The following is a 17,138-nucleotide window of genomic DNA, read 5'->3' on the forward strand; positions in this document are numbered from 1 at the left end:
CTATCATTGGAGGCTTCATCTCTAAGGCAATGATATTGTGAGGAAACTAGGGGAAATATTTGTAGCCTAAGTGTTGTTTAATCCGTTTCACAGAGATGCTTGTAATGGCGTTTCCCTTCAGGAAGTTGTTTTGTGTTATGGCCTGCAGGAACCCTGGCTGTTCCCTAAAACCAAGTTAGGGTTTTTTTTTTTTTTTTTTTAACATTAAATTAAGTTATTAGAATGAGTTAGAACTAACTTAGAAGATGTTTACTTGAGAACATAGATAAGTGAAAAACAAAAGGAAAGTGAACCATCCTCAGATTTCAGAGAAAGGAAAAGTTCATTTAATTTGGGATGTCAAGAAAATAATGTTTGATTTGTGTTGTTTTGATTTGTTTGGGCTTCTCTCGGGGCTCAGACAGTAAAGAATCTGCCTATAATGCAGGAGACTCGGGTTTCATCCCTGGATCCAGAAGATACTCTAAAGAAGGGAATGGCTACTCACTCTGGAATTCTTGCCTGGAGAATTCCTTGGACAGAGGAATCCTGGCGGGCTACAGTCCATGGGGTCACAAAGAGTCAGATGCAATGAGCAACTAACACTTTCACACTTTTTCCTCTTTGTTTTGAGAGGTTGACTGTTGTTGGCAGTGGCCCCCAGGGAGAGTTCTGTGGGGGAAATGGTAGAGGTTGGAGGCTGGAGGCAGATGCGAGGGCAGGTGCAGCTGCAACTTGGCTTGCCTTAGGAGGTCTGCAACCAGCCTCTTGCAGTTAGAATTGGGAGACTGCAGATACCACTGTGAGACAAAGATAAAGCCACCTGGAGAGGGCCCAAATAAAAGCCTCTGGGATTGGCAGTAGGGAGCTAGTGAGGGCTTTTCAACTTTACAATAAAGTGACAGCTACTCTTAAGGGAGAGTCAGTCTTGTAGCACTGCTTTATGAGCCTGGGGGAAGAGAGCCCCAAAATGATACTGAAAGGTGTCAGATTGTCTGAATATTTTTGGGGGGCAAGACTCTAGGCAGATTAATGTACTTCTCCATGCCTCAGTGTCCTCCTCTGTTAAATGGGAATAATGATACTCATGCAGCTTGGTGAGGATTCAATTAACTTCTGTTGACTGCTTAACAAATGCTCCACAAATCTTCGGTTTATAGCCTGCTATTGTCTTTGCCCAGAAGTACCAGGATGAAAGCCTCCATGTTGGGAAGGAAATGGGTGATGTTTGTAGGGATATTCTTTGATGTTTATGAATTTTTAAATTATATTATGTTTGTGCGTAGGTTGATTGCATTTCTTTAATTTGATTTTTTGTTGTTAAATGTGGCCAATAACACCCTTTTTTAGGTAAGACAACAGTAACCTCCTAACATGATTTTCTTCTCAGGCTTTCAGCATATTGGATTATTCTTTCATATAGATGACAGTGTGAAAGTTGGCTGGGTATTAGTGTCAGTAAGTTAGGACAGTGCATCTTTACTACCATGATAGAAATGATATTGCAAATCCCTCTTCAACTCAAAAACTGGTTAAGTTCGAAAAGTTAAAGGAAAGTGAAAGTCACTCAGTTGTCCGACTTTTCAAGAATACTGGAGTGGGTAGCCTTTCTCTTCCCAACCCAGGGATCAAACCCAGGTTTCCCATATTGCAGGAGGATTCTTTACCAGCTGAGCCACAAGGGAAACCCAAGAATACTGGAGTGGGTAACCTATCCCTTCTGCAGCGGATCTTCCTGACCCAGGAATTGAACCAGGGTCTCTTGCACTACAGGCAGGTTCTTTACCAACTGAGCTATCAGGGAAGCCCTAAGGTTGAAAAGATGAGGTTATTATGAAGACAAGTGGCAAAACGGGAGTTAATGGGTCAACAATGGAAAGGTGCTTTACATACTCTGGCAGTTTCTATACTTTGCTAAAGAAGTAGGTACCCCTTTGCGGTGTGGTTTGCATCAATAAAACATGTCCTCTTCTGGAGACAGCTGCATGTTGTATAGGGTGAGTGCTGGAAGTAAATTTTTGATAAACCAATTAATTTAACTGGATAAAAATAATTTTCAGATTTTTTTTCCATGTCAACAATGTAAGTGTGAGGTTTGCATAGAGAGCAGGCATGCTTGTCACTGAGTTCACTGTTTTTGCCACATGAACTATTTTCTGACTCTTGTGTAAATTAAATGCACATAATCCCTGGTGGCTCAGATGGTAAAGAATTCACCTGCAATACAGGAGACCTGGGTTCGATCCCTGGGTCGGGAAGATCTCCTGGAGAAGGGAATGGCTACCCACTGCAGTATTCTTGCCTGAGAATTCCATTGGACTGAGGAGCCTGGTGGGCTATAGTCCATGGGGTCGCAAAGAGTCGGACACGACTGAGCGACTGAGAACACACAGTGTAAATGTAGTTGGTTCAACTGCGTAGTGCCACCTATTAGTAAGTGGTAGGATGTATTCCGTGGATGGAGGAGCCTGGTGGGCTGCTGTCCATGGGGTCACACAGAGTCGGATATGACTGAAGAGACTTTGCATGCATGCGTGCATTGGAGAAGGAAATGGCAACCCACTCCAGTATTCTTGCTGGAGAATCCCAGGGACAGAGCCTGGTGGGCTGCCACCTATGGGGTCACACAGAGTCGGACACGACCGAAGCGACTTAGCAGCAGCTGCAGGATGTATTAATACATATCCGTTTGCTAGGATTTTGGTTGATGTGTTATGACATTTGTTGTGATAGCAATTTCATGTCTGTCTTTCTGTTTTACATGCATGCCGTGTGAGTGTGTGTGTGTGAGTGAGTGCCTTGTGGTGCATACACAGAAGGCTCTGCTGTTACTTTGCTGCAGGCATAACTCATGTGGGATAGATTTTTCCTTTTCTCATTTTCTGTGCCTCATGTTCAATACAAAAGAAACAGTTGCTGCCTTTTGGATGTTTAGTTCTTGTGAGTGTATCTCTTGAGTAAATAAATACACTTGTTTCATGAGACTCTTTAAGTCCCTGATACCTAAATTTTTTTTTTTTTTTCATTTCTGAAAAAGAGAAAAATGAGAACTGTTACAGAAGGAGAGCTACTTGGAAAAACTCAGACAGATACTTTGGAAGGGTGGTTTTGCAGGTGAGGGAAAATGCCAGGTGCAGCTTCCTCAGGCAGGAAGCCTTTCGCATGGATGTCTACACCAGCTGTTTCCCTCATCCTCCAGGTGATTTCTTCTGCCCCCAAGGGTGACTCTCTAGTGCTGTTTTGGGAATAAAATTAGACTCTGGTTTCTGAACCAGATTAGTTTGTTTGCCACTATAATCCTAGGCTGCCATCTTCCTATTTCTAAACCTTCCAGCTTCCTGCCTTTTTTAGTTTTTGACTAGCTGAATTTCATCCTGTGTGTCATTGAAACAACATGCTCTACAGTTCAGCCAAAATAAAGCAAGATTTTAGAAGAGAAATGTGATCTCAGATAAAGCCAGAGACATAAATCTAGTTTAGTGTGTCCATGGTTTACTTAATTCATCTGTGTAAATGCTTCTGCTTCCAACTGCTCCACTCCATCTTTGCATAAAAGCTGGCTTTGCTTTCTTGTAGCCAGAAAATAGCAGAATGATGGTCCTGAACCAGGGTGAACCATTCCAAACTGCCAGATTCTGTCATGTCACTTTCATTAGGAACATCTTCTTAAACCCACAGTTGCCCCCAAATCGAGAACTTTCAGAATGGTGGGGGTTAATTACAGGTGTGTTCAGGTGATATAGCGAAAAATTATGCTGCATTTAGGGGATATCATAATTTACACAAGAATTTGAAGGAGTTACTGGCATTTGACTACAGTTGATTATATCTGCACATGCTTCAGTCATAAAGATTAAAAAGAAGTAGGAGTATTTTTCAATGCTAGCAGAATGCTTGTACTTAAATGTTTGGATAGGTATTTGAGATTTTCTCTAGGAGTAGAACAGCCCAACTAGGCAACTTGTCAGACTCCAGCACATTTTATCTGGACTATTCATTCAATCAGAAAATGGAAGTGACTGGGAACATTTTTCTCTATAAGGTGATTGGAATTCATAAGGGTGAGAATTATACACATAGCCAGTATGCTTTTGACTCATTAAAGGTTAAAATAATGTTCAACTAGCTTAAAAAAAGATTAAAATAATGTTTAGTATGACTTAGTATGTCTATTTCACCCACTTTGCATCCAGGGCCTGTCATGGTCCTGGGTGATTCCAACCTGCCAACAGCCTTCCTCACCTCTTCCCTCCTGCCCACTTTACCCTTGATGGACACATGCTCGACCTGTCAGCTCCTGGCACGGCTTCTCCTGGGGTGACATCATCATTTCGTCATCTCTGTTGAACTGCAGTCTCTAGTCTTTCACTTTCTCTTCCTTGGTACCCATACTTGGACTTTTGGGGGGCCTCCTGGCCATGGATCCCTTGACTTTTGCCCTCTTTCCACCTCCTTTCTACCTCCCTTCCTTTCCTATCCACCAAGCCCCATGGTGTCCATCACTTCAGTGGGGCCCTGTCAATATCCTCCACTCCTTCTGTCCCCACTGTGTTCCTGGCTCGCCTGCCTGGAAAGCCTGCCTCACTGCAGCAAGCAGACTGCCTTGCCTCCACCCACATTTGGGCAGCCAGGAGGTACAGGAGAAGATCCCACAGCTGTTCAGCTTGCTGCCACCAGCATTTCGGGACCTTCACTCTCCCTGGGCTCTTAACAGTCTCAGGAGGTTCTTTTTCGTTTCTCAAGTTATTTACTCTTTTTATTTCCAGAGTTTGCCCCAGACTTCTCCCCGACCCCTGTACATGTTTGTTTCCAGTACTGTCTTCATCTGACACTCCTTGTGTAGTCTCTATGTGGCTCCTCTCCTCGTTGCCAGGAGAATGAAACCCCCACCCCTTCATTTGACCTCTGAGGTATCCCTGTGACCTGGTTCCCACTTAGCTCCCAGCCTTCTCTGTCCCCTCCTCACTGTTGCACCTTACTTGCTAACTGATTTGAACTGCGTTCAGTCTCTGGTGAGCACAAGCTCCCTGGGATTGTAGTCCAGAGGAAGAGAGAGCAAACAAAACAGCTCTTCCAGGGTGCATTGCTCAGGTTCTTGCTGGATGTTTGTACTATTGAAGGACAGAAGAGGAGACTTGTACTTTAGTTCCTTGAAAATTAGTAGTTTATATTTAATATATACATAATCTCATAAATTATTATTAGATAACATTAAGTGGAACACACCAGTTTTTAACCACTCTAATAAAATTAATGTTATGAAAGAACTAAATGACATGGAGACTATTTGCATTGTTAGATACCTTTAACTTCTTATTAAGTTTCTATAGTTCTCCAGCTCCCTAGTCTCAAAAAAAGATGGAATTATATTTACCAAAATGAAAATGATACCCATTCTTTGTTTAAAAAAAAAAAAAGATGCATCACAAAATAAACTTTGGAGTGCAATTCAGAAAACTTGAGTTTTGAAATATGTTGTTGTTGTCGTTGTTGCCCTTACAGAAGAATCATGAAAAAAGTCTTCATGGAGCCATCTGAGCGACTGGCCAGCCTCCAAGCTCTGTGGGACAGCCAGACTGTGACTGAGCAGGGCCCCTGTGGTGAGCGTGCCTTTTAAAACCAAAAAATAAATGGTTGGATGGATGCCCTTATGCCAGGAAGCTAAGTCTATTCCTAGTGTGCTACCGTAAAGGTACAATTACTTTTAAGGTGTAATTAGCACTGCACAGACTTTAGATTGGTGGACAAACGTCCTATATTTAAGCTGTATTGCATCCTGCTATGTACTTACTATAAAACACGGGGGAGAATCTTTGCTGTTTTCCCCAAACGGAAAGAATAATCAGCATTGTTAACGTCGGCCATATTTAAGCTTTTAAATTTTACCTTAAAAATCATTTGGTCGAAAACCTGTCACACTTCTGTTGTCTGACTCAGGTGGATTTTCTCAGATGTATGCCTGTGTTTGTGACTGGCTTGGATTTTCATACAGGGAGGAAGTACAATGGGTAAGTGCATCTGTATGCATGCATACACACATACTGTCTCACACACACCTGGAGACTATTCCAGTATTTGGCTTATTTCTCCTCCCCACCATTCATTGCTTGCTTAAAAATCTTCCTTCTTCGGATTACATAAAAATCTGCCTGTATCATTGTCTGAGTCTCTTTGTGTCTCTCTTGCATCTCTGATCATTTGCGGGGACTATTTACATAACAAAATTGTTTCAAATAGGATGTGGATACAATTTATCTGACACAAGACACCAGGGAATTGAATTTACAAGACTTCAGTCATCTTGACCACAGGTAAGCTACTTATTTTTTCTTTCCTTTTTTCACTCCTGATTTTGCTTTCAGGGCTGACCTTGTTTGTCAATAGTTACCTGTGTTCATTATCTCCAGAGAATCCTTTCCTAAGGGGAATCAGGAGAAGCTAAGAATCTCTGACTTTTGCTTTTTCCTGTTTTCCTATGTGTTCATCACTATAAAGAGTTTGAAATGGGGGTGCATGAGTGTACCTCAACTTATAAACTGTGGAAACAATTTAATCCTTGGGTTTTCATGCCAGCCCACAAGTCTATTTAATCTACCCTGTATATAAATTCTAGTACTATTTTGCCTAATTACCATTTAGAACATTTTTTTATGAGGGAACTTTGTGCTGAAATCCTAACAAATGACTTTTAGTTTACAATTTCTTTCTGTAACCAGGATGGCTAGGGTTTATATGTATATGTTGGTGGAAATCAATTTTCCAGTATCTGCCTTAATCATAAGGTAGATATCAACTGATATCTGTAATAAAACCATGAAATGTGTTACAAGTTATTTGAGAGACTTTAGGTTTTAGGACGTTAACTTTAATATCTTTAGGGCTGTGGCTTGTGCGATCAGACCTCAGAGAAGAACCCCAGAGAAGTTACCCCTTCTCTCTGCAAGGGCAGACTCTGCAAAGTGACTTTGCTCCCTGACAAAGCTGAGAATCTGAGAATTGTAAACCCCCCCCAACCCCTCCCCAGACCTTATCCGGTCTTTTATCCCAACCTATCTCAATCTTTTCAGCCCTAGAGATGGTGCTACCTATTGTGTGTGTGTGTGTGCGTGTGCGTGTGCGTGTGCGTGTGTGCGTGCGCGTGTGCGGGCGTGCGGGCGGGCGTGTGTGTGCGCTAGTCGCTCAGTTGTGTCGACTCTTTATGACCCTGTGGACTGTAGCCCACCAGGCTCCTCTGTCTATGGGATTCTCTAGGCGAGAATACTGGAGTGGGTTGCCATGGGCAGATACGATAGCCCCATTGCAAGGAATCCCAGCTAAAGAAATCTTTTCTCTCTGGAATGGAGAGAGAAATTTGAGACTCCATCTGTATTTTTTATGCCAGTGGTCCCAACCTTTTTGGCACCAGGGACCAGTTTTGTGGAAGACACCAGTTTAGCTTCTGCTATATGGCCCTGTTCCTAACAGGCCACAGACTACTCCATGGCTCAGGAGTTGGAGACCCCTGTTTTATGCCATTTGGACAATTGGAATTATAAAGAGGATGATTGCGTCTTCTTACTGCTAGCATCTCACCCCCAAAATACCAATGCAAATTATTTTGCCACTTACCTGGCAGGAAATCCGGAGTTGTAGCAGGGTCCCAACTGAATTGAGCAAAGAAGTATACTGGGTGGATATGACTTGTCTCTGCACATCCTGGGGCTATGGAGGACAGTGAAGCAGGCTCAGTTGTAGCTGTAGATAGGGCTGAAATGCCTGAAGCCCCCAGTTCTCAAGCTTGGATATGACTGCTTTTTGTGGAATAGGCAGTTTTCTTCTGCTTAGAGCCATCCTCCCTCTTCTTACATTTGCAGGAATGTCATACTCCCCGTTTAGGCAAGGTGTTTTCTGTGTAGCTTATGAAAATGTGAACTGAGAAACAAAAAGGGAAGATATTTTACTTTGTATTTTTTCAGTAAAAACAGAATAGAGCATATAGAATAAGATTAAAATAGGTAGGCCTACAGTATCCAATCTCCAGTCCCAGGATCTCTTTTGCACTTTTGTTTATGTGAGTTTTATCTTTTGGTACTTCTCATATTGGAAATTGAAACTAAAATAAAAAGGTTAAGTCCTTTAAAAATAACATGTTAGCATATAATAAGTTTATGTTAAACCTATTTTTATAAAAAAATGGGTTATAAAAGTAACTTTTCTGCTAACATAGATACCATTTAAAAAAAAATAACTATATTCCATAACAAAAATCAGTCAGCAAGAAAGGTGGCATCAGTTTACCTTTTTGGCTGATGATTTTGACTTCTGATTTAATAGAAGGCAGCTGGATTCTCATATTTGCCGCTGCATTCAGTCTGTTAGGAAATGTGTTTTGACTGAAGAATTAGGAAGAAAGTCCAAACATATGCAGATGTGCAGTAAGGATGGAGTATTTTTAATCACCGTTTCACATGATTACTTGATGTTCTCTTTTGATACTTTACCACAGCTCAGCAAGTGTTGGAATCTGAAACCATTATCAGTGAACTTCACTCGTTTAGAAACTGTTGGTTTACTGAGTTATGCATCGCATGCAGATATTTCACTGTTGTAAAATAGTGGGGAGAAACAAAGGCATTTTAAAACTATCACCACTGATCTTAATCAAAAAATCTTTAAGAATGGCAAACCTTGTCATGCTCATAGTGGCAGATAAAAGTTTCCCGAAATTCAAATTTTTGCTTTAAAGATATAATTTTACTATTGGAAAAAAGTGCTATCAGGTGATTTCCTTGCCATGACTGGCTAACTTCTTAAGTTTTAGAGAAAATATCCGCTAACTCCTAAGTCTGAATAACCATACTTTGTCATTTTTTCCATGGTGTTCCATGAGAAAAGAGAACTAATTTTGTGAGTAACACTGGGTGTAAAGAAAATACTTTACATTGAGACAGTTATCACTTTGGTATATAGAGGAAGCAGGTTGTATCGACTTCTGTTTTGTTGCACAGAGTATTTAAAAGGCATGTACTCAGGGGCTGAGATTTGATAAAAAGAGTACTTTTTACTTTTTCATCAAGGACATTTTTGTAAATATTTATTTATTTGGCTGCACCAGGTCTTAGTTGTGGTATGTGGGATCTTTAGTTGTGGCACGTGGGATCTTTAGTTGTGGCATGTGGGATCTGGTTCCCTGACCAGGGATCGAACCCGAGCCCCAGCATTGGGAGTGTGGAGTCTTAGCCACTGGACCGCTAGAGAAGTCCGTCATCAAGGACATTCTTAAGTGATATTAACCTCCGCTTGTGTGGCAGAGAAGGATATAGTGACAGCTAGCGCAGCTTGGTGCTACTGCCTTGGTTTGTGCTAAGGCACCAGCAGCTTTCGCCACCATTGCTTTTGCACCATCCATGCAATGTCAACGTGTTGGAGTGGACGCATTTGTTTTAGTATTAGTATGAAGGTTTCTTTGAACTTGTGAACCTCTGAGTGAGTCATGAGGTTCCTGGGGTCCATGGACCATATTTGGAGAACATCCAGTCTGCAGGAATAAAAACATGTAGGGCAGCCTGAGGTGTTTCTTCAGCTCTCGTTTATTATGTCCTTCATGATTTTTGCACTGGTAATAGATTAGACACAGTGTCCGTGCCAAACGTTCCAGTTACTCCCCTGTGCTTCATTTGGTGATTAAACTGCATCTAGCTGCCGTGCAGCGTGTGCTTGGTCGTGTCCGACTCTCTGTGACCCCAAGGACTGTAGCCCGCCAGGCTCCTCTGTCCATGGAATTTGCTAGGCAAGAATACTGGAGTGGGTTGCCATTTCTTTCTCCAGAAACTGTATGTGGAGAAGCTACCAAATACAGTTACTTGAAATATGTAGAGTACTATCTAAATCAAGAATCTTTGTCAAAACTTAGAATTTTCCAATGAGTAGATTTTTCCTAATTCCTTAGCTGGAGAATTTTTATTTCACCACTAAATACTGCATTAATGGGATGAATCTATAGAACTTCCCAGGTGGTACAGTGGTAAAGAATCTTCCTACCAGTGCAGGAGGCACAAGAGATGTGGGTTCCATCCCTTGGTTGGGAAGATCCCCTGCAGAAGGAAATGGCAAACCGCTCCAGTATTCTTGCCTGGAGGATTCCTTGGACAGAGGAGCCTGGTGGGCTATATAGTCCGTGGGGCTGCAAGGAGTCAGACATGACTGAGCACAAGTCATCGTCTACTTCTCTTACTTGCTTAAGGGCTTGAAGAACTTTTTTTTTGTTCCTGAGACTCTGAATTCGAAATTGGAAACATTTTCTAGAGAGGGCCAGATAGTAAATGTTTTAGGTTTTTGAGGCAAACAATCATTATTGCAGTTATGCATCACAGCTGATGTAGATTGAAACAGTTCTAGACACTGTAACTGAATGAGCGTGACTGTGTTTCAAGAAAACTTTCTTTGCAAAAATACATGTTGTGGGGAGATGGGAGGGGTGTTCATGTTTCGGAGTGCATGTACACCCGTGGTGGCTTCATGTCAATGTATGGCAAAACCAATACAGTATTGTAAAGTAAAATAAAGTAAAAATAAAAATTAAAAAAACCACCACCACCAAAAAAAAAAAATACATGTTGTGAACTGTAGCTTGCTGACTCCTGCTATAGATCAGTGGCTTCTGATGTGGGATGTATATAACCAAAGGAAATGCAAGATGAGCTGCAAAAAACATTATTGTTGGCTCCTTTTGAAGTTTCTTATCTTAGTTTTATAACATACATAATCACAATTGTATATTTAGTATATAATAATAGAATCTTAAAAATTTAGAGTTCTCAAAGCTTTTTAACCACAGCGAGCTTGTTTAATAAAAATGGAGACCACTGCTCAAGACATCTTCTCTCCTGCTAATGCCTAAGTACTTGACTTTTTTTCAGAGTTCTGTCTTAATCACTCTGATCTTTAAAGTTTATGCCCTCTTCTTGAGAATTTGATTTTTCCCCATAGTTCTTACTGTTAAAATTAGATCCAGCTTCTATATAAGAGGCTACTCCCAGTCCTGTTAGATAGCCTGTATTAACAGTATTTTTCTAACCAAGTTGCAACAGATTATGTTGCATGAACATTTCTCTATATTAGAATGAACATGCTTACTCATGAAGGAACAGTCTGTACTTAAAGGGCACAGTAGTTTGGAAGAATTCATAATGGCAGAATTTGAGTGTGATATGGGTCATTTGAGAGGTTTTACAACAAGTCATGTTGGTACTTTTCTCATTTGAGTATGAGTTAGGGAGAAGAGAATGGAGGAATTAGAGGTGCAAGAGGAAAGATTACATGGGTTGCATGTTCTGGAGTTTTTTAGAAAATACAGGCAGTAGTTACCAAATGTATCAATAAATTTTCCACTGTGGCAGTCAGCTCCCATGTATCTCTATTTGATCATAGTTCAGATACAAATATGCAGTTTTGTTTATAGCTTACATTTATTTAAATGAGATTCTGCATGCTTTTATACATAGCTGTCCCTGAACCTGATCATTTCAGCTGACTTCCTTCTGGAAAGCCGTACACCTTTCATATAGTCGGTCTGAATGTTCTCCTGATTATCCATCACTCAGAGTTTTGTTTTCTCATCCCATTCTTTCTCCCCATTGCATTTGGTCATCAGAGGTAGAAACATCCATTCTTAATGGTCCTTGAAATCATTAGTGCTCCCACAATGGAAGTTTCATGAGGGCTGGGCTTTCTCTGTCTTGTTCACACCATATGACTTAATGCTCTGAAATCAAACCAGTGGCTCAGGGAGGGTTTTCAAGGGAAACTGAACTGCTCTTGGGGAGTAGATCAGAGTCCTGAGAGGCTGAAGGGATTAATTTTTTAAAAGTCCATTGGATTGCTCAAATACCTTCTTTCCCATACTCAAGTTGATCATTATTACTGTCATGGCATTCTTCAGCCAGTTTTGCTCTGTGTTACCTACTCCAATCCAGGGCTGAATCCTGTCTAGATTCCTGTAAAATTCTGTATGTTTCTTTCAGTTCACCCACCCAGGTCACTGTCTTTTTGCACTCAGGAGTTTGTAGCTTCCTTTTTCTAGGACCAGCTCAGATCCGAAGTGGAAGGTCTGGTGGTTGTGTGTGGTACTGATGTTAATGCTGCAGATCTGGTAACAGGGAAACCAAACATGGTATTGGCAGCTTTATCATCTGGAACACAGCATGGAGGAAACAGTAATCCCTATGTGACCCCATCACCGCTCATAGGAGATGGATTTGGAAGAAGGTGTGGGTCTAGGGACGGGGCAGTGCCCTTGTCATTATTCTCATCAGAGAGACCTTACTGATGTCCTTACCTGGGAGCTGCTCTTCTTCAGACATATGCCCAGTGTTTTGATACATGTTAAATCACATGACTTATAGAGCCTCATGAACCAAGAAGAAGCGTATGTATCATATTGAGGCTTCCTACGAGTCAGCATACTGTCCATTCTTTTCACTGTAGACCAACCTCTCTGTTCCTGTGTGTTCTCCTACCTTACCAGACCCTTTAAGGTCTGCCCAGGAGCTTCGAGGTAGATTTACAAGCAACTTGAATGCTATAGTTGATTAGTGAATTAATTGATTCTAACTAAGGAACTATCAGAACTAAATGTGAACTTAATTTTAAGGCAAGAAATCAATGTAGAACTTCTTATACACCTAAACACACACATGTGTATATGTATGTGTGTACATTTCTGGGAAGGACAGTGAAATTTTGAAAGGGCTTGAAGGAATGTCCCATTTTAAAAGTATTCCTGTGTGTTATAATATATGAAAGTTAAAAAAAAAGTCACAAAAGAAACAAGACTTTACTGGCCATATCATGGGTGGAATTTGATCTAGAGCATTAAGATATCTAAAGAAAGAATGTCTCAGTTTGATGTAAGCTGGTCATGGGGATTCACTGATAGCTCAGTTGATAAAGAATCTGCCTGCAATGCAGGAGACCCTGGTTTGATTCCTGGGCCAGGAAGATTTGCTGGAGAACGGATGGGCTACCCCTATTCTTGTGCTTCCTTTGTGGCTCAGCTGATAAAGAATCTGCCTGCAATGTGGGATACCTGGCTTCGATCTCTGGGTTGGGAAGGTCCCCTGGAGAAGGGAATGGCTACCCACTCCAGTATTCTGGCCTGGAGAATCCCATAGTCTTTATAGTCCATGGGGTCGCAAAGACTCAGACATGACTGAGTGATGGTTAGTCATGGAAGCCTTTACAGGAAAAAGTCATGAAGTCACCTTTGGCAGTTTCCATCCAAGCATTGCCCAGGAGAAAAGGGCACTAAGCCAACAGACTTTCAGTATATTGACTCCTTTGTGGATAAACCTATTCCTATTTTAAGATGAATTCATCAGCTATTTAAATCTAATACCATTAAAATTTGGATTTATCTAAAAAAAAAAATGTAGGACTAGAGACCCTATTGTTGCTGAATAAGCATTCAAGTGTGAGGATGACAGCGATCATGCCGGATCCAGCCAGTTAGTCTCTGGAGAAGAATAGGAATTAGAAAGTGCCTGGAAAAATGTCCATTCAGTTATTATTCATAGCTTCCCAAATTTTATTTAAGCACATTCTTAAAATTTGTTCTAGGTTAGGTTATCAATGGGCCAAAAAGACGCATAGATTGAAGAAGGCTTTGTTACACATTTCTCATGGGTGCTCTCAACGGTCTGTGAGCTGACATGTTAAAAATGTAATTACACTGTAATTTGGAACGGCAGGGAATGATGAGGGTAGAGGCAGTGGTGCTGAAGAGAAGAGAATATATAGCTTTAACCACATCGATTTTTCTTGTTCCCTGAAGATTTTGCAGGGGAGCTAATCTTATCCATCCTCGAAAGACTCAGCGACATGCATCATTGAGCCTAAACTTGGCTCATGAGAACCCAGCCAGCAGTTCATCCCTTTCAGACTCATGTTTTTGCGTTGTCATATTTTATGCTCATCAAGGTGACATTCATGCGCCTGAGACTTTCACGGAAGAGTTTGGATTAATGTTTCGCAAGGTTGTCCTAAGGCACTGGTTTAATTCTTTCCTAATCTCAGCTCCTTGTCTTTATTCCTGCTCTCGTTTAAAAAAGGAAGAAATGCTTTTTGGAGTGTGAAATCAGGTGTGAAGAGCCTTAGCCTCTGTTTTCCATTCTTAAATTTCTATAAATCTGTAAAACAGTGGTCTCCAGCCTGGGTCAGATGGACTGTGTGGTGAATGATGATATATAGAGGAGCGTGGAGAAAGTAGTAGAACATATTTTATGCTTATTTTGTTCTTCTCTGTTTTGTGTGTGGGCATGTATTATTAAGACTTCCCTTGTGGCTCAGAGGGTAAAGCGTCTGCCTACCATGTAGGAGACCTGGGTTCGATCCCTGGGTAGGGAAGATCCTCCGGAGAAGGAATTTATTATTATTTTTTTACTGAGCCCCCTAGTTGGCTCAGTGGATAAAGAACCGCTTGCAATGCAGGAGACGCAGCAGATGCGGGTTCAGTCTCTGCACGAAAAGATCCCGTGGAGAAGGAAATGGCAACCCACTCCAGTATTCTTGCCTAGAGAATCCCATGGACAGAAAACTATGACAGGTTACAGTTCATAGAGTCACAAAGAGTCAGACATATCTGAAGTGACTAAGCACACACACACACGCACTAATATATTAGTACAGTTGTGCATGTATATAATTTATAGATAAACACACAGATTTGGGCACAGATGTGTGCTCAAAATATTGAGTTGGCCAAAAAGTTTATTTTGGTTTTTCTTACAGAAAAACCCAAAAAAGTTTTTGGTCAACCTGATACTTTCCAGTTAGGAGTGAATGGTCAAAAAATTTAGAGGCTACTCGTTAAGGCCTCTGGCATTGTCCTCATCTATAAGGTGTTTCACATTGGGATGTCCTTATCATTTAATAATCTATAGGACATACTTCTATATAAATTAGAGTATCAGGCAGGATTGGTGTTCCATGACACCTACAATTTTTTAAAACTCTCTAACTCCCAGTTTCCAACTAGATATAAAGGAGAAGAGTCTAAATTATCCCCAGAAAGACTATCAAATGAATGTATCAGGAAAATATGGCTGTAGTTCTGAGTTTTACTAGCGTTTCTGGAAGAGAGCTTTTATCACTGTGTGCACGCAGCAAGCAGGAGAGTGGCCAGACTCTGCATTCTTGCATGAAATACCTCCTGCAAGCTTTTAAACATTTGTAAGATTTCCTGGGGGGAGCTCTTCCATTCTGCATGGATACACTACATGTATCTACATGGATACACTACAGATGATCACGATGTTGTTCACTGGATTTTACTCTCTATCTTTGTGCTTTTCTCACATCTATTTTGGGGCTTGCTGGACATCTTTCAAATTTGTTCGTTGATGCTCTCTGGACTTTTCACACTATTTAAAAGTCAGTGTTTTTACAGTTTCAACGAGGAGAGGTAGGCAGGAGGGAAGAAAGACTAAGGAGGGAAATCTGGCCCCAAAATAATAACTGAAAAATTAAATTCTTACTAAGTCTTATAGATCAGAAAGATTAGAAATTCTAATTCAATAGATTATCTAGAATCGAGAATCGCAGAGAAATTAGCAAGTGATTTAGACTCTGAATTGCTTGCCAGCTTCTTTGTTTTTGCATTTTAACTTCTTTTAGTAGCCCTCAAATATGAGTTTATTTTTGATGTCCAGAGGAGCAAGAACACAGTCTTTTTGAGACATCATCTGAGAATATGTCTTAGGATCGGCTTTCAAATTAGGAGCTAAGTGGTTGTCCAAATGTGATGAAAGCGGTTTGGAATTTTTGATCTGGAAACCCCTGGATATAACCACCCTGGATTCCCCTGTAGAGTAGATTGAAGACTCTTGACAGTATGGAAAGTAGCTGACTTATTAGTGAGATGATAGCACAATGGTTAAGATAATCAGGTCATAGGTCACACCGCCTTGAATCCTGTCTCTCTCCAGACTAAACTTTGTGACCAGCTCTCTAACCTCGGTGTGCCTTGGGAGAGGAGGGTAGGCATTATTAATGACAACGCCTCCCTCCTGGGATTATTGTGAAGGCTACATGGATTAATGTATGTACATGCTAGTACATAAAAATGTTTAAATGAATGCTTGCTGTTTTTATTTCCTAAAAGACTTGCCCTGTTTTTAAGTAAGCAACTCTATAAAGTGACTAGTTTTCTTAACTTAAAGGAAATTTTTAGAGTTGCAAAACCTTTTGTTCAGAGACTGTTTTCTGGTCTTTTCTGTGTTGCTTCTGTTTTGTTAGTTGTATGCTGGTATTTTCTTCTAGAAAGATATAAGTGAAAAACTTGGTTCGTTTGAGTTTTAAGGGAAAGTTTGGATAATTTGAGGTGTCAACTGCAATGAGAAGTAAGAACCCCAACTTTTATTACTAACCCCAGCTAATGGCTGGCTTGACAATACCGCCACACCGACTCTAGATGTAGCATATTTACATCAGGAAAAAGTTAGAGTGTAGGAGCTGTCTTGTCTCCATTCAGCAGAGTATTAAGAAACAGTTCAGCCACATGACCCCGAAGGGTATTCACACTGGATCTTGCTTTTCAGTGGTTGCAGTCTTAAAATGTTTTTGCTCCCACTTTAAGAAGGGTCACATGAGATAATACATGAAAACACTGTTGCCATGTTGCCAGTAATCAGAGGCTTCCCTCAACTGCTATAACTCTTTAAGGCTAACTTCAGATCAAAGCCACATGATAATGAAGAGTCTCTTAGGAGGTCGAAGGAAAACTTCAGTTCAGTTCAGTCGCTCAGTCGTGTCCGACTCTTTGTGACTCCATGAGTCGCAGCACGCCAGACCTCCCTGTCCATCACCAACTCCCGGAGTTTACTCAAACTCATGTCCATCAAGTTGGTGATGCCAACCAGCCATCTCATCCTCTGTTGTCCCCTCCTTCTCCTGCCCCCAATCCCTCCCAGCATCAGAGTCTTTTCCAATGAGTCAACTCTTCACATGAGGTGGCCAAAGTACTGGAGTTTCAGCTTTAGCATCACATGCTGCTGCTGCTGCTGCTAAGTTGCTTCAGTTGTGTCCGACTCTGTGCAACCCCATAGATGGCAGCCCACCAGGCTCCCCTGTCCCTGGGATTCGCCAGGCAAGAATACTGGAGTGGGTTGCCATTTCCTTCTCCA

The 17,138-nt window shown here is 41.1% G+C and overlaps 1 protein-coding gene across 5 annotated transcripts in view; it reads left to right on the top strand.

Annotated features, from left to right (window-relative positions):
• CARMIL1 (capping protein regulator and myosin 1 linker 1) overlaps positions 1-17,138 on the top strand; it is a 307,760-nt gene that overhangs the window by 147,515 nt on the left and 143,107 nt on the right. For all 5 annotated transcript variants that reach the window (XM_018038752.1, XM_018038753.1, XM_018038755.1 and 2 more), the window contains exons 6-8: positions 5,482-5,579; positions 5,917-5,987; positions 6,217-6,290. In XM_018038752.1, the coding sequence (XP_017894241.1) occupies positions 5,482-5,579; positions 5,917-5,987; positions 6,217-6,290 (243 nt within the window). The remainder of the gene's footprint in view (positions 1-5,481; positions 5,580-5,916; positions 5,988-6,216; positions 6,291-17,138) is intronic.

The sequence above is a fragment of the Capra hircus genome, chromosome 23 (genome assembly GCF_001704415.2).
Source record: "Capra hircus breed San Clemente chromosome 23, ASM170441v1, whole genome shotgun sequence".
NCBI lineage: Eukaryota > Metazoa > Chordata > Mammalia > Artiodactyla > Bovidae > Capra > Capra hircus.